General features: G+C 37.6%; 1 protein-coding gene across 6 annotated transcripts in view; it reads left to right on the plus strand.

Moving 5' to 3' along the window:
* The window catches only part of ncam1a (neural cell adhesion molecule 1a), a 204698-nt gene extending 188197 nt beyond the window's left edge, over window positions 1-16501 (plus strand). For 2 of the 6 annotated variants that reach the window (XM_026329098.1, XM_026329099.1), the window contains 4 exons: window positions 10013-10220; window positions 11244-11360; window positions 12365-12826; window positions 16364-16501. In XM_026329098.1, the coding sequence (XP_026184883.1) occupies window positions 10013-10220; window positions 11244-11360; window positions 12365-12826; window positions 16364-16484 (908 nt within the window). In that variant the 3' untranslated portion in view covers window positions 16485-16501. Of the gene's footprint in view, window positions 1-1191; window positions 2712-10012; window positions 10221-11243; window positions 11361-12364; window positions 12827-16363 lie in introns of those variants that run through there. The other 4 variants (XM_026329100.1, XM_026329101.1, XM_026329102.1 and 1 more) reach the window with 2 other exon arrangements.
* The last annotated feature ends 970 nt before the right edge of the window (window positions 16502-17471 follow it).

Genomic DNA, 17471 nt, shown 5'->3' on the forward strand with positions numbered 1-17471 from the left:
CTTTTGAACATTAGCTGATGTGTTAGTCATAAACCAATGTAGCATCATTACTCTACTGACTTTTGAATTGAAAGTATAGTATTTTTGTTGTTTGTTTTTTTTTTGTTTGTTTGTTTTTTGGCTTTATTTTCCAAAAACACACATAAAATCTAAATGCCCTATGGTTTTATTTCTCCGTTACTGATGTAATAGGTGAATTAATAAGCATTTAGATCAAGTTTACTCATGAGTGGCATGTAAGGATATACTTGCCACTGAGAGATCTGGCTCTCGTTGATGTGCAGTTACTGGCCCCATCGACCTGCACAGTGTTTATTTGTTGTTTATTGTTGCTGTTCTGTTCTCTTTCCTCTATTCACTCAACCCAACCGGTCGAGGCAGTGGCCGCCCAAACTGAGCCTGGTTCTGCTGGAGGTTTCTTCCATTAAAGGGAGTTTTTCCTCTCCACTGTCGCCAAGTGCTTGCTCATGAGGGATTTGTTGGGTTTTGTTTCTGTTTTTGTAAAGTGCCTTGAGATGATTATATTGTGATTTGGCGCTATACAAATACAATTAATTGAAATTGAATTGAATTGAATTTACCTTATATATTACACCACTGGCCATTATGGATGAGCAATAATAGCCTGACTCTTGGTTGTCATCTATCATATCCTAAACTCTGCCACTGATCTGCACCATGACTAATTAAGATCTTTCATTTTTTTATCCTGAACATTAGAGCTAAGAGAACTGGGCTGCAGTGTGTTTGAAATGTCTTTCTTTGAGTTGTCATTCCCCACGACCTTCATTTCTGTGACCTTCCACTCATGCCTGCCATGAACCATGTGTCATTTGCTGTGCTACTAACATGCTATGACTTCTTTTTACTTTGATCCTCTAACTTAGACTTCCTTTTTATTCCTTAGTCCAGTCTCTAATAATCTTTCAGAGTTGAATTTCTGTGTTTCTGACCTATTTTTCTATCTCTCTCCCACCTTTTCCTCTTTCTCCTGCTCCTGCTTCCTCTTCTCCGTGTCCTCCTCCTGTCTTCATGTGTGATCTTCTTGGGCACCTATGGACCATTACATTGTCATTCACACATAAATTTCTTTCTCTGTGCTTCTATTGTGTTTTTTTCTCTCTTTGCACACTTGCTATGATTATGACTCAAAAAAAAAAAACTCTGTTATATGTTTATTGTTGGTCTCAGCTACTCTTGGTTGCCAATGTGTGACATATAGTCTGGCAGCTCTCCTGCTGTGTATGCTGACTGTGCTCTGGCTCTCATGAACTGAGTTTGCTGAAGAAGAAAGAGGATAGTCTGAGCCTTTGAAATCTTTGGGCCCAGACCCCTTTACTTTCTATGCCTTTTGACCCTTGTGCAGTCACACACAAGATAAAAAAAGATTAAGAGTCAAGACATTGGTTTCATGATGTTATTACAGGGTGCTCAGTACTTGCATCATTCAAATTTGGGGGATTTAGATTCTGTTAATATTTTGATTTCATCTTTTTTTCATGTTGTGTATGAGTAGATACAGAAAGGTTTTGTTGAGGTTACAGGTTGGACATGGTTTCCCTGTTGAGATAAAATGTAGACAAAATGTTGCCGCTTTGTTTTAGTTACAGTTAGTAACACATTCATAATGCCTTAATGTGATCTTAAGAGGGGTGACAAATAGAATAATTACCTTACATTGTTCAACTGTGTGTCTACAATGTTCTAACCAGAAATGTCAATTGTAAAGATACTTTTATTTTGGAATTTATTGCCTATTAAATAGACAAAATGACATAAAAGCATGAACACTGCATGAAAGCTGACACGAGGCATGATCCAAAATTCATGAATGTGCTATGCAGCTGCTTTGAAGCTCCCCCGTCTAGCATTATGAATGTGTTAACCAGGTGACAAGTACAAATGCTGTGCCTAATTTCTGTTTTTTGGATACAAGCTTGGAATGTCTGCTGTACAAAATGAGGAAAGCTAACATTTGCAAAGAAATTTTAATATTGGATAAGGTGACGATTTTAATTTTATTACTTCTCTTTACTACTTGTCAACATTACATACAATGCTTACGTTCATATACTTTATGTAACTGCCTTGTCAGGAGAGGACAGAAGGTTGTGCAGACAAACTAATCATGTTTGTGACAAAGTGTACATACTCTTTTCAAACTGATCTTCAAGAAATACAAGAAATCAGCTGTTATTTTAATGGTTCATGTTCTCTTTTTACCTGGAAGCAAAGATCATAACTGCAGCAGCTGTTACGCCCTAAAATTTTCATTTTCAATAATGTGAAGTTATTTTATTCTCCGAGACATTTTTGTACAGTAAGTACATATCAGTGTATTCCCATGTAACCATCGTAGGGTTGAATTAAATTGTGTTTCTTTTTTTTTCATGAAAGTAATGGCTTTCTAAAGCTTTGCCGCTATACATACTAAGATGTGTGACACAGTGCTGACATGTACTGACTGTTCATGGCCTGGGTTATGAAGCTGATTTTAGCCCCTTTTTTCCTCTAGAGCTTTAACAACATGTCTGTATTCTGCATTCAGTGTTGCATTACACCACACATGACTGTTAAACCCAGATGTTAAAAGGTTCGATGTCTGGCTATACAGTATGCATTTTGAAGACAAAAGGGACAAATGGTAAACATTGTACATTGTATAGAGGCTTTGCAGTTATACATGACTCATTTTTTTGTTTGGCTAAAATTAAAACATCTCTTCTCTTTCCAGTTCTAACTTAGATGAGATTCTCTCTTTTTTTTTTTTTTTTTTGGCAGTTTTGTTTTCTAAAATTAAAACTAGATTTTTTTATCCCCATGATCATAAAGTTATATTGGCGGTTGACTAACTTATAGACCTTAGTATGACAAATATTCAACAATTTTGTTTTTGTTAGCAACAATCAACTAGAAACTTGCTACTTTGAGCACATTAAAACCCCATTGCATCTACAGTTTATCAGTATCATTAAAAGAATCATTATTATACCTGTTGAGATGATACATTTGTATTTACAGTTAAATCAATAAATATACTTTTAACCCATCATATAGACGGGAAACTACTGTTGCGATTCAGCCTTTGAAATTAACAAACCAACTTATGCAAAATTACAATATGAGACAGAAGCTAGCCCAGACCATGGGATGATGATAAGAAAGATTTGTTACCAAATGTAACACACAAAGAGATATTCATTTTAATATGCGACTACCTGTGGCTGAACTTCAGAAAGAATCAGATCTGCAGTAACATTACAATTATAGCTTGTTGGACAGGGTTTGGTTATACTGAAGCTAACATGATCGAGGTATGTAAAGTAGGATATTCAGTGTTCAGTCAGAAAAATACATCATGGAAATTTGACTAAATACTGCTGCAACGAGTCCTGAAAACTGATTCTATTGTTCTTTTCTTGGAAGGACAGTTCTGTGGTTTTAGAAATCAAAAAAGTACGATTTTAGAAGCTCTTTTTTTAACAGTGAAAGCTAAGAGCTACAGAAGAAAAACAGCCATCAGAGTATATTCTGCTCAGAGCCTTTATACAATTTTCATTTGTTCAGACATTTGTTCCACAGTCTAAACACATTGCAATGTTTCAGAGGTAAATGAAGACTAAAACCATCTACAGCCATGATCAACAACAGTTCAATGTGAGAGAATTAATAAAGCATTGATACATTTTCAGTAATCAGACAGATGTGAATCGTCATTGTTTTCTGTATTGTTGTGAGCGGTGATAAATACTGTAGGATGGGGGTTGGTGGTTAGCACCATTGTCTCACAGCAAGAAGGTTCCTTGCACTTGCATGCAAAGAATTGAAACCCATCAGGGGCCTTTCTGTGTGGAGTTTGCATGTTCTCCCTGTGCTTGTGTGGGTTTTCTCCAGGTGCTCCAGTTTCCTACCACAGTCCAAAAACATGTATGTCAGGTTGATTGGTGACTCTAAATTGCCCATAGGAGTGAGTGTGAGTGTGTGAGGTTGTTTGTCTCTATGTGGCCCTGTGATGGACTGGTGACCTGTCCAGGGTGGACCCCTGCCTTTCACCCAAAGAGAGCTGGGACAGGCTCCAGCAGATCCCTGTGACCATAAATAGGAATAAGTGGGTATAGATAATGGATGGATGGTGTCAGCTGAATACTGACCATAATTGTAAGACACTCCAAATAATATTGTGCAGATAAATTGATGTTTATATGGAATACCAACTCTTACAGTATTTATGTCTTTTGAAGTGGCTTTTCTTGAATTACAGAAGAGTTTGAAAAATTTCATTTGGTTTTGAGTGCTTAAGCACCAAGCATACCGTATATTTGAATTCCCGTTTGAAAAACAGAATAGGTTTCATTTGGGGCGGCATTAGTCTATAGCAAAGGGCACTTCAATTCCAAATAAGCAAATGTCAAAGGCTTTTCCATCTGATTTATAACTTTTGAAGGGTGCCTAGGTGAATGTAGCTCAAGAGGCTGTCTGTGATTTAGGATGCATAAGCACTGCTATTCCTTCATTTCTTTAACTTTGTGCATACACATGAAGGTAGAAAAGCACAGATATGTGGTAAAGTGCTATTTCTCCACACAGGAATGAGAAGACTCACTGCTGATTGAATTGGCAAAGAGAAAAAGTACCCAGAGAAAGATATTTGGTCCTTATGGGAGTACTGAAACATGGCCCTCTGGCCGTCCTTTGTTGCAGGGTTGGGGTCTGAAATGAGACCTGTATTACTTCAGTTTGTTATCCCTGCCATTGCTGTTTCATCTTAACTCAGTTCTGTCACAAGGATAATAAGAGCTTATGACACCCTTGAGCTGTTCTTTGTCACTTGCTAGTCCCTCCTCTTGTTCATCAGTGCCTACTGAGCAATGATAGTGCTGATCAGTGTTGAGTGATTTTCATTTTTGCTAATCAGGATCTCCATCTTAATGTGTGCATCAGACGTGCTTGCATTGCATATAAACAGAATTTTCTCTTCCCTGAAGCAAATGGTGTAGTCACCCCCTGCATACAGACTACAGAAAGAGCTGCCTTCATTGTTCAGGAATTTAGCTTCACTGACTTTGCATAACCTAAAACATTTCCTCAGTTTGTTGGTTTGATGTGATTAATGAGATGTTTATATGAATAGAAGTTAAAATGCAATCAGCTGATTTGTAGGGGAATTTGTATTTTTAAATGTTCCTCCACTGTCTCATGTATTTTATGTTTATAATTAGCCATTTTCCACAACATAGCCTTTTATTACAGGAGACTTAATGTTGCATGTTTTGTAATCATTTGAAAATTTGAAAAGTCTCACTTAAAGATTTTCACAGAAACCCAACAATAATTGCCTCTGTTTAACAATATTGTCATTGTGTAAATTAAATATATTCAAAGTTTAAATTTTCCTAATTCTTTGCCCCTTCATCCATTACCCCATGCCACACTAGCATTAATCTTCATTTAAGCGCTTGAAATGCCATCCAGCCACACACACTCCTTCCTGCATGAAGAGTTTCCAAAGATTTTAATCTGTCAAGGAGGGAGTCAGTTGTCAGCATCATGGTGCCTCTTTGTGCCCAAATACAAAACAGAATCTGAACTTCATATATTTTAATGATGCTACAGTGCCACACTGTGGCAGAGCTCTTATGGAGGATACAAACAAAAAAATTATTGAAGAAACTTTATCAAGCCAAATAAGGTGAATGCCCCAAAGAAAGAGTAGCATATGGTAAAATAAAACTATGAACTGAACTTCCATACATTATTAACCTGTATGGAAGTGTTTACAATTCTTACTACTTAGTTAGAATATTAATCTTTTTCACACATTTTATCACTGTATCACATATAGTACAGTCTGCATTTTCTGGCTCCAGATTATAAACTAAAGATTGCACTGTAAATCTGCCTTTAGAAATTAGCTGTCACACAGGTGTCTTTGAGTGTCCTGGTAGTAATGTGAGAGTCATTAAAGAATTCTATAAGACATAGGTATTCTGAGCAGATTTTGAGTATATATTATTACGAAATCAGAAAAGTGACAAAATGAAGTATTCTCAGAGAAAGAGGTATTTATTCTGAAATGTTTGCTTTGATTTGGGGATAAGACAGCTCAGGAGTGATCTGGGAAAAACAAGAATAATCACATTTTAATTCATGTCTGTCAGCGGACATATGAATAATTTATTAGTCCAGACAGGTCACAACATTAAAGCTTAATAGGCCTGAAAACAGAGAGGGATGACATAACAAAATTTTAAAATAATGACCTGTGGTTGTCACACAATCGCAGTGTTCACCAGAATCAGCAATGTTACAGCAGTAGCTAGATGTTGTCCCTCTCCTTATCATAGAGTACATGGCCCAATTTATACCTCAGCCAAACCATCCTCTCTATCCAGGATATGAATGCATTACTTATTAAAACTGTGTCTCTTCCTCAATGTCAATGCTCGTCTATGATATGTTATGCCAAATTTACTGTTCAAACTTGACTGCAATTCAAGCGTAGATAACGTGCTTTTCAGGCTTCAGCTTGTGGTCCCTCTTGTTAAAGAAATCTAAAAGTTTATTTACATTATGTTTTAATTACTGTAGATATATATCACTGTAGCCACTACTACAAGCAAGGTAGCTTGTCTACTTGAATGTATCTTCTAGTGATTTAATGATATGCAAATTAACTGCCAATATGAAGGTTTTCTATCAATGTACTGGTACACAAATGTGGCAGATTGTCTATACTGGACAGTGACCAGTTATTGATTTTTTTCAGTGTGTGGTTTTCAGTGAAATGGAGACATGCAGTCTGCTATCAGCAGTCTTCTGGGGACCTGGCTCTCTACTGTACCTGACAAGCGTATAAAGAGAAATGTTTGTGTAGTCCATCCTGACACATAGATTTGTGCTTTCTCCCTCAGTGAGAGCACTTGGTGAGAAAAAACCTCCAGCGCCGAATACATGCCACATGATTTATTGTGCCTGTTAAAATGCAAATCAAGCAATGGGCAGAGGAAAAACAAGTGTTGTCTGCTACACTGTAGTCACATATAAGAACACAGAGCCAGCACACTGGCTTTTCTGATCACAGCCATCAAAGGAAATTAAGTATTTCATTCTACGGTGCAGCCAAAAAGAGGAAGGTAGTGAATTTTAATTAAATGTCTGGCTTGATTCTTGGCTGTGCTTTCTCTTGAAAATGTATCTGTCATACAAGTGCAGGAAACACAAACATAACATGTTTGGGAGGGATAAAAACTAATTTAAAGGATCATTATCCATCTTTGCAAAGCCCATGCCACAGTAGCTGTATGTAGGATTGTAAGATGGAATGTAAACCGTGTGTCATTGGAGGCCAAATGTTTTACAGGCTTCCTAAAGATTTCTGTTTTTGAAGTCTGCATTTCAAGATTAACTGTGTTTCCACAGTACTATCCAACTTCAAAGGCCAAGAGAATTGTGGTCATTATTTCTCTAATTTGGGTCAGCGACTTCTTTAATAATGTTTTCAGGTAGCACTTGTCAAGTCTGGAACTTCTGCATGTCACTTGTAGATATATGCTCACATAAACTGGACCAATAAAAAAGTAATTGCCCAATGTAAATAATGCAGTGGAATAAAGGAATTTGTAAAGCACAACTGTGTAGTGTAGCAGGCCAGTTGTTCGTAGTTGGTGGTTTAGTCTGTTGTAGTTGCAGTGAAATATGTTAATGTGATAAAAGATTGTACATTAACATTTTAAAATATTTAGTGGGCAATTGTGAGGCCATTAAACCTGTAAGGCTAATATAGTACAAACCTGCGTAACAGCTGTTCCCTGTTATTCTCACCTTCATGAACTGGTATCATCAGTCTTCATAAACTTACAGATGGTACTCAAACTACAAAGTGCTCATGTTCTCCTGAGTCAGTACGATTAGACCTTTATGCTTTATGCTTTAACATCTTTGTTTCTTTGGGTTCTGAAAATACTGAACACTGGTATGGTTGGACTTTGGTAGTTAATGTATTTCTAGATAAACAGTTCGGAAGTAGTCATCCTTCAGTTTCATGACATATAAGCTGCCACATGTTACTACTACTTCAACTGGTGTAATTGAATGTTATATTTTTTTCAGGGTCACCTATTTTTTTCCCTGTTAAGATTCATTAGCATCTATTAAGCAGTGTGACTCAGTAAGTCAGCACCTTTTCCTTTTGATGTATTGCAGGTAGGTTGTGTTTTGTCAGCGTAAAAACTGTTTAAATTAGAAAGGCTGTGATAACCTGAGGTCTCCTGGGTTTGCATGGACTCTATTTTCCCCTTTAAAGAATCCTCAGGTTTTTTTTTTTCCTATTAGCTAAATTGTACTTGCATGCAAAGAATTGAATTTGGCTACCATTTGTTTGTTTGGGTTTATTGAAATGTCATCAATTGTCAAAATGAATGATGAGAGCTAAGGAAGCCATTCTTGAAATAGAAAGCCGTAAAGGTTGAGCTGCCCTGGACCTTTAAATCTTGTTTATTCCACCCTGTCCATAACCTGCATGTGCATTTTGTTTATGTGGAATAATCTGTATGAGGAAAAAAAAAAAAACCTGCATTTGCACTTTGCCCTCAAAGCAGAATTATAATGAAATGACTGCTTTTATATTTTAAGGTATACGGCTGCCCAGATAACCCTCTTAACCTTTATATTTCTTTATAAAGTTTTGAAGCTCTTAAAAAGAGACTGAATGACAACTAAATAAAGTTCTTGAAAGCTGTTAGTTTAGTAACTCTCTTTGTAAGAGCCGTAAGAAGACGACTGAACTGTGAACCACATAACCTACTATATTTTTTCCTTGTGTTATGAGTATAGTTTTCATGTGATATAGCATGCATTTATTTATTCATTTATTTATTTTTGCAATTTATGTGTATTGCAGTGGTCTGCCTCTGACAAACCTTGGTAAAAACAAGGCTGTATGCATTTTTACACAGGTTAACACAGAATGTTAAAACTGAAATTGCCACTTAAAATATGTATGATATATCATGAGTTTGTTTGTTTGTCTTTTATTTGAAGACCAAGAGAATATGGTGTAGATAGATTATGTTATGTAGTATGTACACTATAGGTCATGTTTAATGTTTAATGTTAAATCAGTGAAGCCAAGAATCTGCATGCAGGCAAGTTAACACATTTGTTTTCTATATTTATGTACTTTTGTAACAGCAAACCTCAGTAACCTTCCTACAAATTAAATGGGATTAAATGTAGCACGTTTTTCCCCATTGAACACAATCCTTTCGATTATATTTTCCTCAAAAGATATGATGTTTATTACCAACATTTCTAGAAGACTGAGTTAACGATAGATTCTTTGATGAGCCCATCTCCTCCTGCAGCAACAAGTGTCTCGAAAACTACTGGTACAGATATGCATATCCTTATTTTTTTTACTTTGGAAATATTAATAGTTATTCTTGAATATCTCAAAGCATGTGACAAGCCTATTATGAAAGTGGTATTTAAGCACTTTAATACCAAGGTGTAATATTATACTTTATACACAGTATACTATTAAGGAAACCTTCATAGCACCCTAGATGTTTGTAGATTCAGTTTTTCTGCACATACTGATTTAGATGTATGTTCTCTAATCTTTGGAAGTTCTGCAATCGTGTGTGAAATTGAACACCTCAAGTGTGTCAGCTATGATGACTGTAGAGCATAAATAACAAGTTGCTATAATGAAAGCAGAGATTAGAGTTTTATTGTGTTTCATCATCTGAGTTTTCTTGTGGCTCTGGCATGATTTTGCCTCCAAATTTCCAATAGAAAGTATGACACACTTGGGGTCTTGAAAGTGAAACTTGAATATGTTTATTTAAAGCTTGGCCACATTCCTCATCATGTCTCTTCCTCTGTCTTTCTAACTTTCCTTCTATCCCCTCTCCTTCATGTTAAACCATTTTCTGTCTCCTAACTCATATTCTCACCTCTCTTTCCTGCCTGTTTTGCTTGTGTATTCCCTCTCCCTATCCTTGCCTTTCAGACACTTTGGACAATGGCTCAGGCCTTGGCACTGGGGCAATTGTAGGAATCCTCATTGTTGTCTTTTTCCTGCTGTTGGTGGGAATAGACATCACCTGCTACTTCCTGAACAAGTGTGGACTCCTCATGTGTATTGCTGTTAACTTCTGTGGCAAGGTTGGCCCAGGTGCCAAGAGCAAGGACATGGAGGAGGGCAAAGCAGCATTCACGTAAGTGAACATCTCGTGTTTTGACTCATTATTTGTATGTATGGTTAAAAGCTGCATTAATCAATATTAGATATTAACATTGGATAGAGTCTGTAATGTCAAAAGACAGGCCCACAGCAAAATATCACAAACTCTGTGTTGTCTCTGTTGGCTTTTGTTTTCAAAAGGCACGTAAAACTAATATTTTCTGACTAATTTGCTGTAGAGCTAAGAAGACTTAATGGAGTTACTGAATATTGGACTTAAAGTTATTGTGTGAACACCAATATGACTCCAAATAATTGCTGATATTATTTTACCAGCCGTGAGCTTCACAACACGACACAACACAACCATAATTAAACTAAACATCTAATGAAACAGATTACAAATTAACCAGGATCAGCTCTAGACATGTCACCCTTAGGAAGCAAACACTTTAAACTTTGAGGTTGGTAATTTTCTTAATTGTTGTTTTTTTATTATTATTTTTTCACAAATCCCATACGGAGACTAAAACCAGCAAAGTTTTCACTGTAATGTCTGCGAATCCAGACGCTCGTTTAGACCCTGGTGACAAAGAAGCGTGTCACCCAGTGATATGGTTTGGTTCACTGGTGTGTTTTTAATAGTTTTTGGACAACAATTGAGGCCTACAGTGCTGAGCAAAACTAGTCTGGATGCACAGACACTACAGTACAATAAATGCAGCCTTGGTTTAAGTCCCCTGTGGGATGTGTGGAAAATAACAAAAACATAGAAAATCTCCAGCTTTATCCGTTAAAGTCAGGTGATGGTGGAGGATGTTCATATGTTGGTATGAGAGAATTAGAGTGTGTGTTTGACCTCCAGTTATACCAGTGCTTTTACATGTTTTAGCTAATTACCAAAACATTTACATTGCTTCTGACCAGTATGTTTTTTTCTTTTTACATGGGAGGAATGGATGTGTTACAGAAGTCAACTGTGTATACATGCAACAACTCGTGTTATGTGTCTGACAGCATGTTAGCTCGCTAACTATTTGTTGCCCTCTCACATCAGGAAAGATGAGTCCAAGGAGCCCATTGTTGAGGTGAGAACAGAGGAAGAGCACAACACAAATCAAGAAGGAGGAGGTCCCACTGAGCCCAATGAGACTACGCCTTTGACAGAACCTGAGTAAGTATGGAGAAGAACCACTTCACCTGCCCAGGGTGTCAGAGACTTATTTGCCGCATGTCTCAATAGAAACATGAATCAGATCGTTTTTTGTTTTGTTTTTTTTTAACATTAGAAATTACATTTCTAATGTTAAAATGTCATGAACAAATATTAAGATTTTGAGACATAGATCTGTGCTAAGCTCAGCTGCACATGCTATTGATTAGTACTGACACAATGTAATTTTATCAATTTAACTCACTACTTTAAACACCCGGTTTATATTAATGCGTTAAAAGCTCCTTTTGCACATTAATTATATGGGAAGTTTGGTATGTATTGTCCATTTCAACAATAACAAACTCAACAAACTCATTAAAAATTCAAACACAACAGTACTTTGGATGAGAACATCCCAACAACAGACCATTTTTACCTAACATTTTGGCTGAGTAAAAAATCTAAATTAAACTATTCATTCATTTTGAATTGTGCACGTTAAGGTTGAGAATTCTAAATATAACCAATTGTATAATTACTGATATACATTTTTATGGCTCTTTAATTTCCACACCAACTCAGATCCATTCAGACAAACAAATTACCTTCTCCTGGGTCTTTGCCTTATCGTGAAGAGCCACTGTGACCCACTCAAAGCCCCTGACAGCATCCACAATAAGGACTTAAAACTAGACGTCCAATTAATGATGTAACCCAATGCAGTGTAGCATCCTAATTCTGAAATCCCTACTCTTTCTCTTTTTAATTATTATATATATTTTGTTTACCCTTCCACAAATGTTTTGTTGCTAACATTTTTACTTTTTGACTGCAGCACAGTAGCACTCACTCTGCCTTGTTTATACCCTGATCTACACTCCCCCTTTACCCCTTTATTTCTTTCATTGTCCTTTTTCTTTCTGTCCCTTACTTTGCTCGTGGCTCTATATTTCCACCCCTGTGTCCACTCCTCGCCCCTCCCTCTCCTCCCTTGTTTGTCTTGGTTCCTCCCCATCAAACAGGCCTGCTGCTGCAGACACCACCTCCACAGTGGTAAACCTGTTCCCCTCCACTGCAACTAACTCAGTTACTGAGAGCTTTAGCACAGCACAAAGCAGCCCTGCAAGCGAGAGCACCACGTTAACCATCAGCGCCTCCAGCCCAACCAAAGTGGCCCCTACCAAGTCCTCCCCCCAAAACAGCCCTGTTGCCCAGTCCGGTTTGCTCAAAGATAACACCCAACCTGATGTCGGGCCCCTGGTTGACCTGAGTGACACACCTAAAGTTCCCCCCTTATCCAACCCATCACTCCCTATATCAGAGCCAGTCAGCCCACCCCCCGCTAATGTTGATGGGCCACAGAGCCACTGTGACCCAGTCAAAGCCCCCGACAGTATCCAGAATAAGGATTTACAAGTAGATGGTCCGACCAAGGATGTCCCCAGTGCCCTGTGCACAGACTCGACTGCACCAGCCCAAAATGAGTATGAACACATCCACTTCCACGTTACTTAACTTGTCACTTCTATTCTGGTAGCATCCCAATAGCCCATGACTTTGCCATGCTTACTATTTGTTTTGCACCCTAAAATGCAAAAACAATGGTTTTGTAGTGAGACCCCTACATGCACAATTTTGCTGCAGTCAAGTATGTAGCCAAGTATGGTAGGCAGCATATAGGGTTGATCCCACAGCTAGTGTTTTGATTGGTTAACTCTGTTGTTAACTCTGTTGTTAACTTGGTTAACAAATTTTCAATTGGTTTTAATAAAGTGATTAACAAGTAACAGTCAAAGATTCAATGAGAGTAATGTTTGCCTATTTTTTTGCTTGATTTTGAAAAAAATTCAGGAAAAATGTGTAGTAAGACACAAGAAATATATACTCTAGGGAAAAACACAAAGGTGGTGCAGCCAGAAGTCTAGTTGCAGTTGGAAAAGAAGGCACAGCTGTGACTATAGGCATGTCCCAGGTTTCAAAAAACTACTGCATACAGTGATACAATACATTTCCCACTTTTTACTGAAGGGGATAGAAATGAATACTATACTAGAAAATAAAGGAAAACATAAACTTCTAATGTTAGTTAAGGGTAGACACAAAAAATGTGCAGCACTTGGTCTCAGAGTGCTTCCTGTCATTTTACCGAGCATTTCAGGTTTCACAATGACACACTTAAATGTCAACATTTCTTTTTAACAATGCCAGATGTTGGTAGTGAGGGAAATGGCACATAAATATGATCTATTGGGATGCCACCAGTGCATGCCTCTCAACATTCATCCACCACCTCCATCCTCTGTTTGTTTGCTCACTTAATGGAGACAATCCCTTTCTTACCATACAAATTCTCCATTCTTCACCAAGTCATCACTGTTGCTGCATCAATGTGGGCAACTTGTAGCTAAATAATGTTTTATTTAACACACTTTGCTCACATTCCAAGTCATTCCACAATCCTGACACAAATAATAGCAGGCCATGTCTCTCAATAGGATTGCTTTCATTAAATGAAATGCTGTCTTATACATGAGTCCATTATCTGATGTGTTACAGTAAGTGAATGTCAGAAACAGATCTACAGCTGAATGTAGTTAATATAAAGTGTTAACAACAACTATATAGCCACAAAAGCCACAGCTAAAAAAAAAGAGAAGAGATTAATTTTGTCTTAGCTGGACTCTGTGAGAGAAACAAGTTTCAGGTCCCGTTGAGCAGCAAAAATTTAAAAATCCTGTTAAAACCGTGAAAGAGTAGAGAAATATCCTTTTGTGGAGAACTTTACAGAAGAATGCTGTAGCTCTCAGCTGTTCAGCTGTGAATGAACCTATTCAAGGAAATTACATACCTCCAGCAGTACTTTATTGTTCTTTGCCATTTTCAGTGTGATAAAGGAATAAAGATATTAAAGGCCAAAAACTGCCAATCTCAGAATCTCTCCCAGACACCTCTGTTTACTGATTTAATTCTGTTTTTTTTTTCCAGTGGTACTACAAAGGGTTAGTTTTTGGAGTTGTACCCTAAAGAATTTGCAGATGTTCCTGATTTTTGACAGAGGAGGATGATGAGAAAGCTGTAGCAGAAGATGAATTACAGAGGCTTACTGACAATCACTTCTCTTTCTCTCCCTCCTTCATTTCATACTTTGCTCACTCAGATGGACAGAAGAAGATGTCAGTGATAAAGTATGAGGACTTGAGCGCAAGTTTGAAGCAAGGCTCTTGTCAGCTCAGCTTCACCTTGATATAACCAAACTTGTCATAGGAGTGATTTTTCTTCATAACGCTTTGACAGAGCTCTCCCGTATATCTATGTGGTGATCCTTCTTCGGCATCCCAATACTGAACTGTCTTGTCAAGCTCCTTGTGGATTTATTTGGTTTCAGGGTGGTGTACGCCTCCACAAGACTCCCAGTTTTGTCTTTCATGAATACTGAAGTGTGTTTTCAGGCCATTTCCTTGGACTATAGACCCATAAAATGGGATTTAAATGTTTCAAACGTTGGCTTTCTCTTGATTGTGCACTATTTTTTTTAATGTTTTACGACCAAAATAGCCTGGATAGTCTCATAAAATGGTATGTGAGCTTAAAGCTCATTGGTTAGAAGTGTAATTAACTTGAAATCATGAAAGCACTATGGCACTCATTTACTTGAAAATGACATAGTTATAGATAGTGCTGCATGAAAGCAGGCATTGAGGATAGATTCTGTGACTGCCTGAATTAGTCTATTATGATATTGTTGTCTTTGTAAACCTGATCTGAGCTGAACTGATTCAGACTGGATTTAGAATGAGAATAAACTGTTGAGAATATTTGAAGATAACACATGTGCAGTATTCTTAGCACAATCAATGACATCAATCAACACCTGCAGATGTGCCAAAATACTACACTCCTCTATAAAAAAGAACATATGAAGTGAGAAAAAGTGAATAAATTAACATCCGACTTGTAGAAAACATTTTTAACTCCACATGTCCAGGATGTATCAAGTGCAGACTGACCCATGGATGAATCTGGCTTTCCCATGGGTATATAGAAATGTAAGCCATTTGGATTGGTTGAAAAGCTGTCAGTGTTGGCAAACTGAATTTGAAGGGCTTTGTGTAGTCCGGGGTCAGGGAATAGAAAATCACACAATCATTGTTCAGTCTATATTAATGTCAGGTAGGTGATAAGTGGTCTCTTGAGAATCTTTGTGTTTTTGGTCGTCATATCTAGTCTTAAGACATTTGCAGGAAGGCTGTTTCAGTTTGAAGGCTGTCAGGGCTTGACGTGTTTATGGATCCTGTATATTTATGGACAGTCTCTGGCCTAACTTTGTAAAGCACACAGAGAGCATGTTTATATGTCAGCAGATTGAGAAATGTATCTATCAAATTTGATTGCAGTATTAGAGTTAACATAGAAGATTGAAAATGAGATGAACGTACCTTCCATAATAGAGACATGTAACATTTGTACCATATTTCCAAAATGGAAGCAGCAGTGTATTATTGCAAATGTTTCCAACGGGGGCACATATGCAAAAAATGGTTGACTCAAGTGAAGTATAGCTTTAAAGTCTCTTTCCATTGTGTCCTGGCACAGTCCAGACAGCGTGTAATCCTCTTGTGTATTGTAGTTTGTGTTGTAGGTTATGCCTCACTCTTTCATTCCTTTATCCATTGTGGCTACCGGCCCTGTCTCATTCCAAATCAGCATTCATTGTTCCTTGAAAATAGCTGTGACAGCCATGTGTTTTTTTTTTTTTTTTTTGATGTCTGGCTAGGATAGTGAGTTTGATCCCATTATGTGTGAAATGCATTCAGTTCCAGGAGGGAAAACAAATTCCCTCAAAGCATCTTGCATGTTTGTTCCCCATTTCTTTTCCATCCTTCTTTGAAAAATGACACAGAAGGCAGCTCAGAACAGACAATTTAGCTCTGAGAAAGAGTCTTAGTGATTTGCTATTAACAGAATCTCTTCTCTTTTTGTCTCTCCCTGGTTCTATTTCGCTCTTGTGTTTGTCCCCACAGTGGTAAGACTGTGAAGGATGATAACACTAAAGGCGAGACGGAACTGAAGAATGCCACAGCTGAGGTGAAGACAGTTCCCAACGAGGCTCCCCAGACGAATGGCAACGAAAGTAAAGCGTAACCTCTTCGTCCTAAAAGAAGAAGGAGATTGGGGGTGAAAGGGTTGTTGGGTGTGGGTTTTTGAAGAGGGGGGGGGGGGGGGGGGGGGGGGTCACAGTCACTGAAACCTCAAAGCAATGTCACACACCACCCCATCACATCAGAAAAGTAAACAAAAAAGCAACAGAACAGCTAAGAAAAAAAGAAAAGAAATCATGGGTCTCTTTCTACAGTGTCTTCTGACCAGGAAAATGTAAAGACCTCATACACATGCCTTAGTTCCTTTTTGTTTATTCTTCACTGAAAAAAAAACTTCATACTTCTAGTTCACCCTCTTTCCTGTATGTAATATTAAATTCACCAATTGTAAAATACAGAAATCAAATTATTTTCCTCTTGATAACCATGGTTGGAGAGTAGCTTTATTTCACAAATTACTGCCTTCATGATGTACACACACACACACACACACACACACACACACGTATGACTGGAGCATTACCAATACCACTATTCCTTATGCAGTATGGTCATCATCATGGTAATGGATTTGTTTTTCTTTTGTTGATATTTTGTTGTGTTTAATAATGTGCAGATGTTACTGCCTATTTAGCTCTTTTAATCTGATATTTTCAGGGCAGGACAGTAGAAACCCTAGCATGCCTCCTATGTGCAAAGTTACTTCACTAGGGTGCACATTGCTGTCAATTGGTTCCTTCTTAGATGTTTTTTTTTTTTTTTTTCTTAAATACTGTCTCCATGTGGTTCTGGTCCAGAAATCATGTAGCCTAAGCTATGAGAAACAGAAGAAGACAACGCAGAAAGATTTATCAACATCAACCCAGTCTTCTTTTAAAATTATGTTTATTTACTTCTGCCTAATATGTTTGCTGCATGGATTATGGATTAATAAGGAGGTTGTTGTGGTGGGTGTACTAAGCCAAGGCTTTGACACTGGACAACATGGTCTGTCTCCTGCATCCTGGATGTTAGGCTCAAGGTACATATA

This window comes from Mastacembelus armatus, chromosome 14, assembly GCF_900324485.2.
Source record: "Mastacembelus armatus chromosome 14, fMasArm1.2, whole genome shotgun sequence".
NCBI classification, from domain to species: domain Eukaryota; kingdom Metazoa; phylum Chordata; class Actinopteri; order Synbranchiformes; family Mastacembelidae; genus Mastacembelus; species Mastacembelus armatus.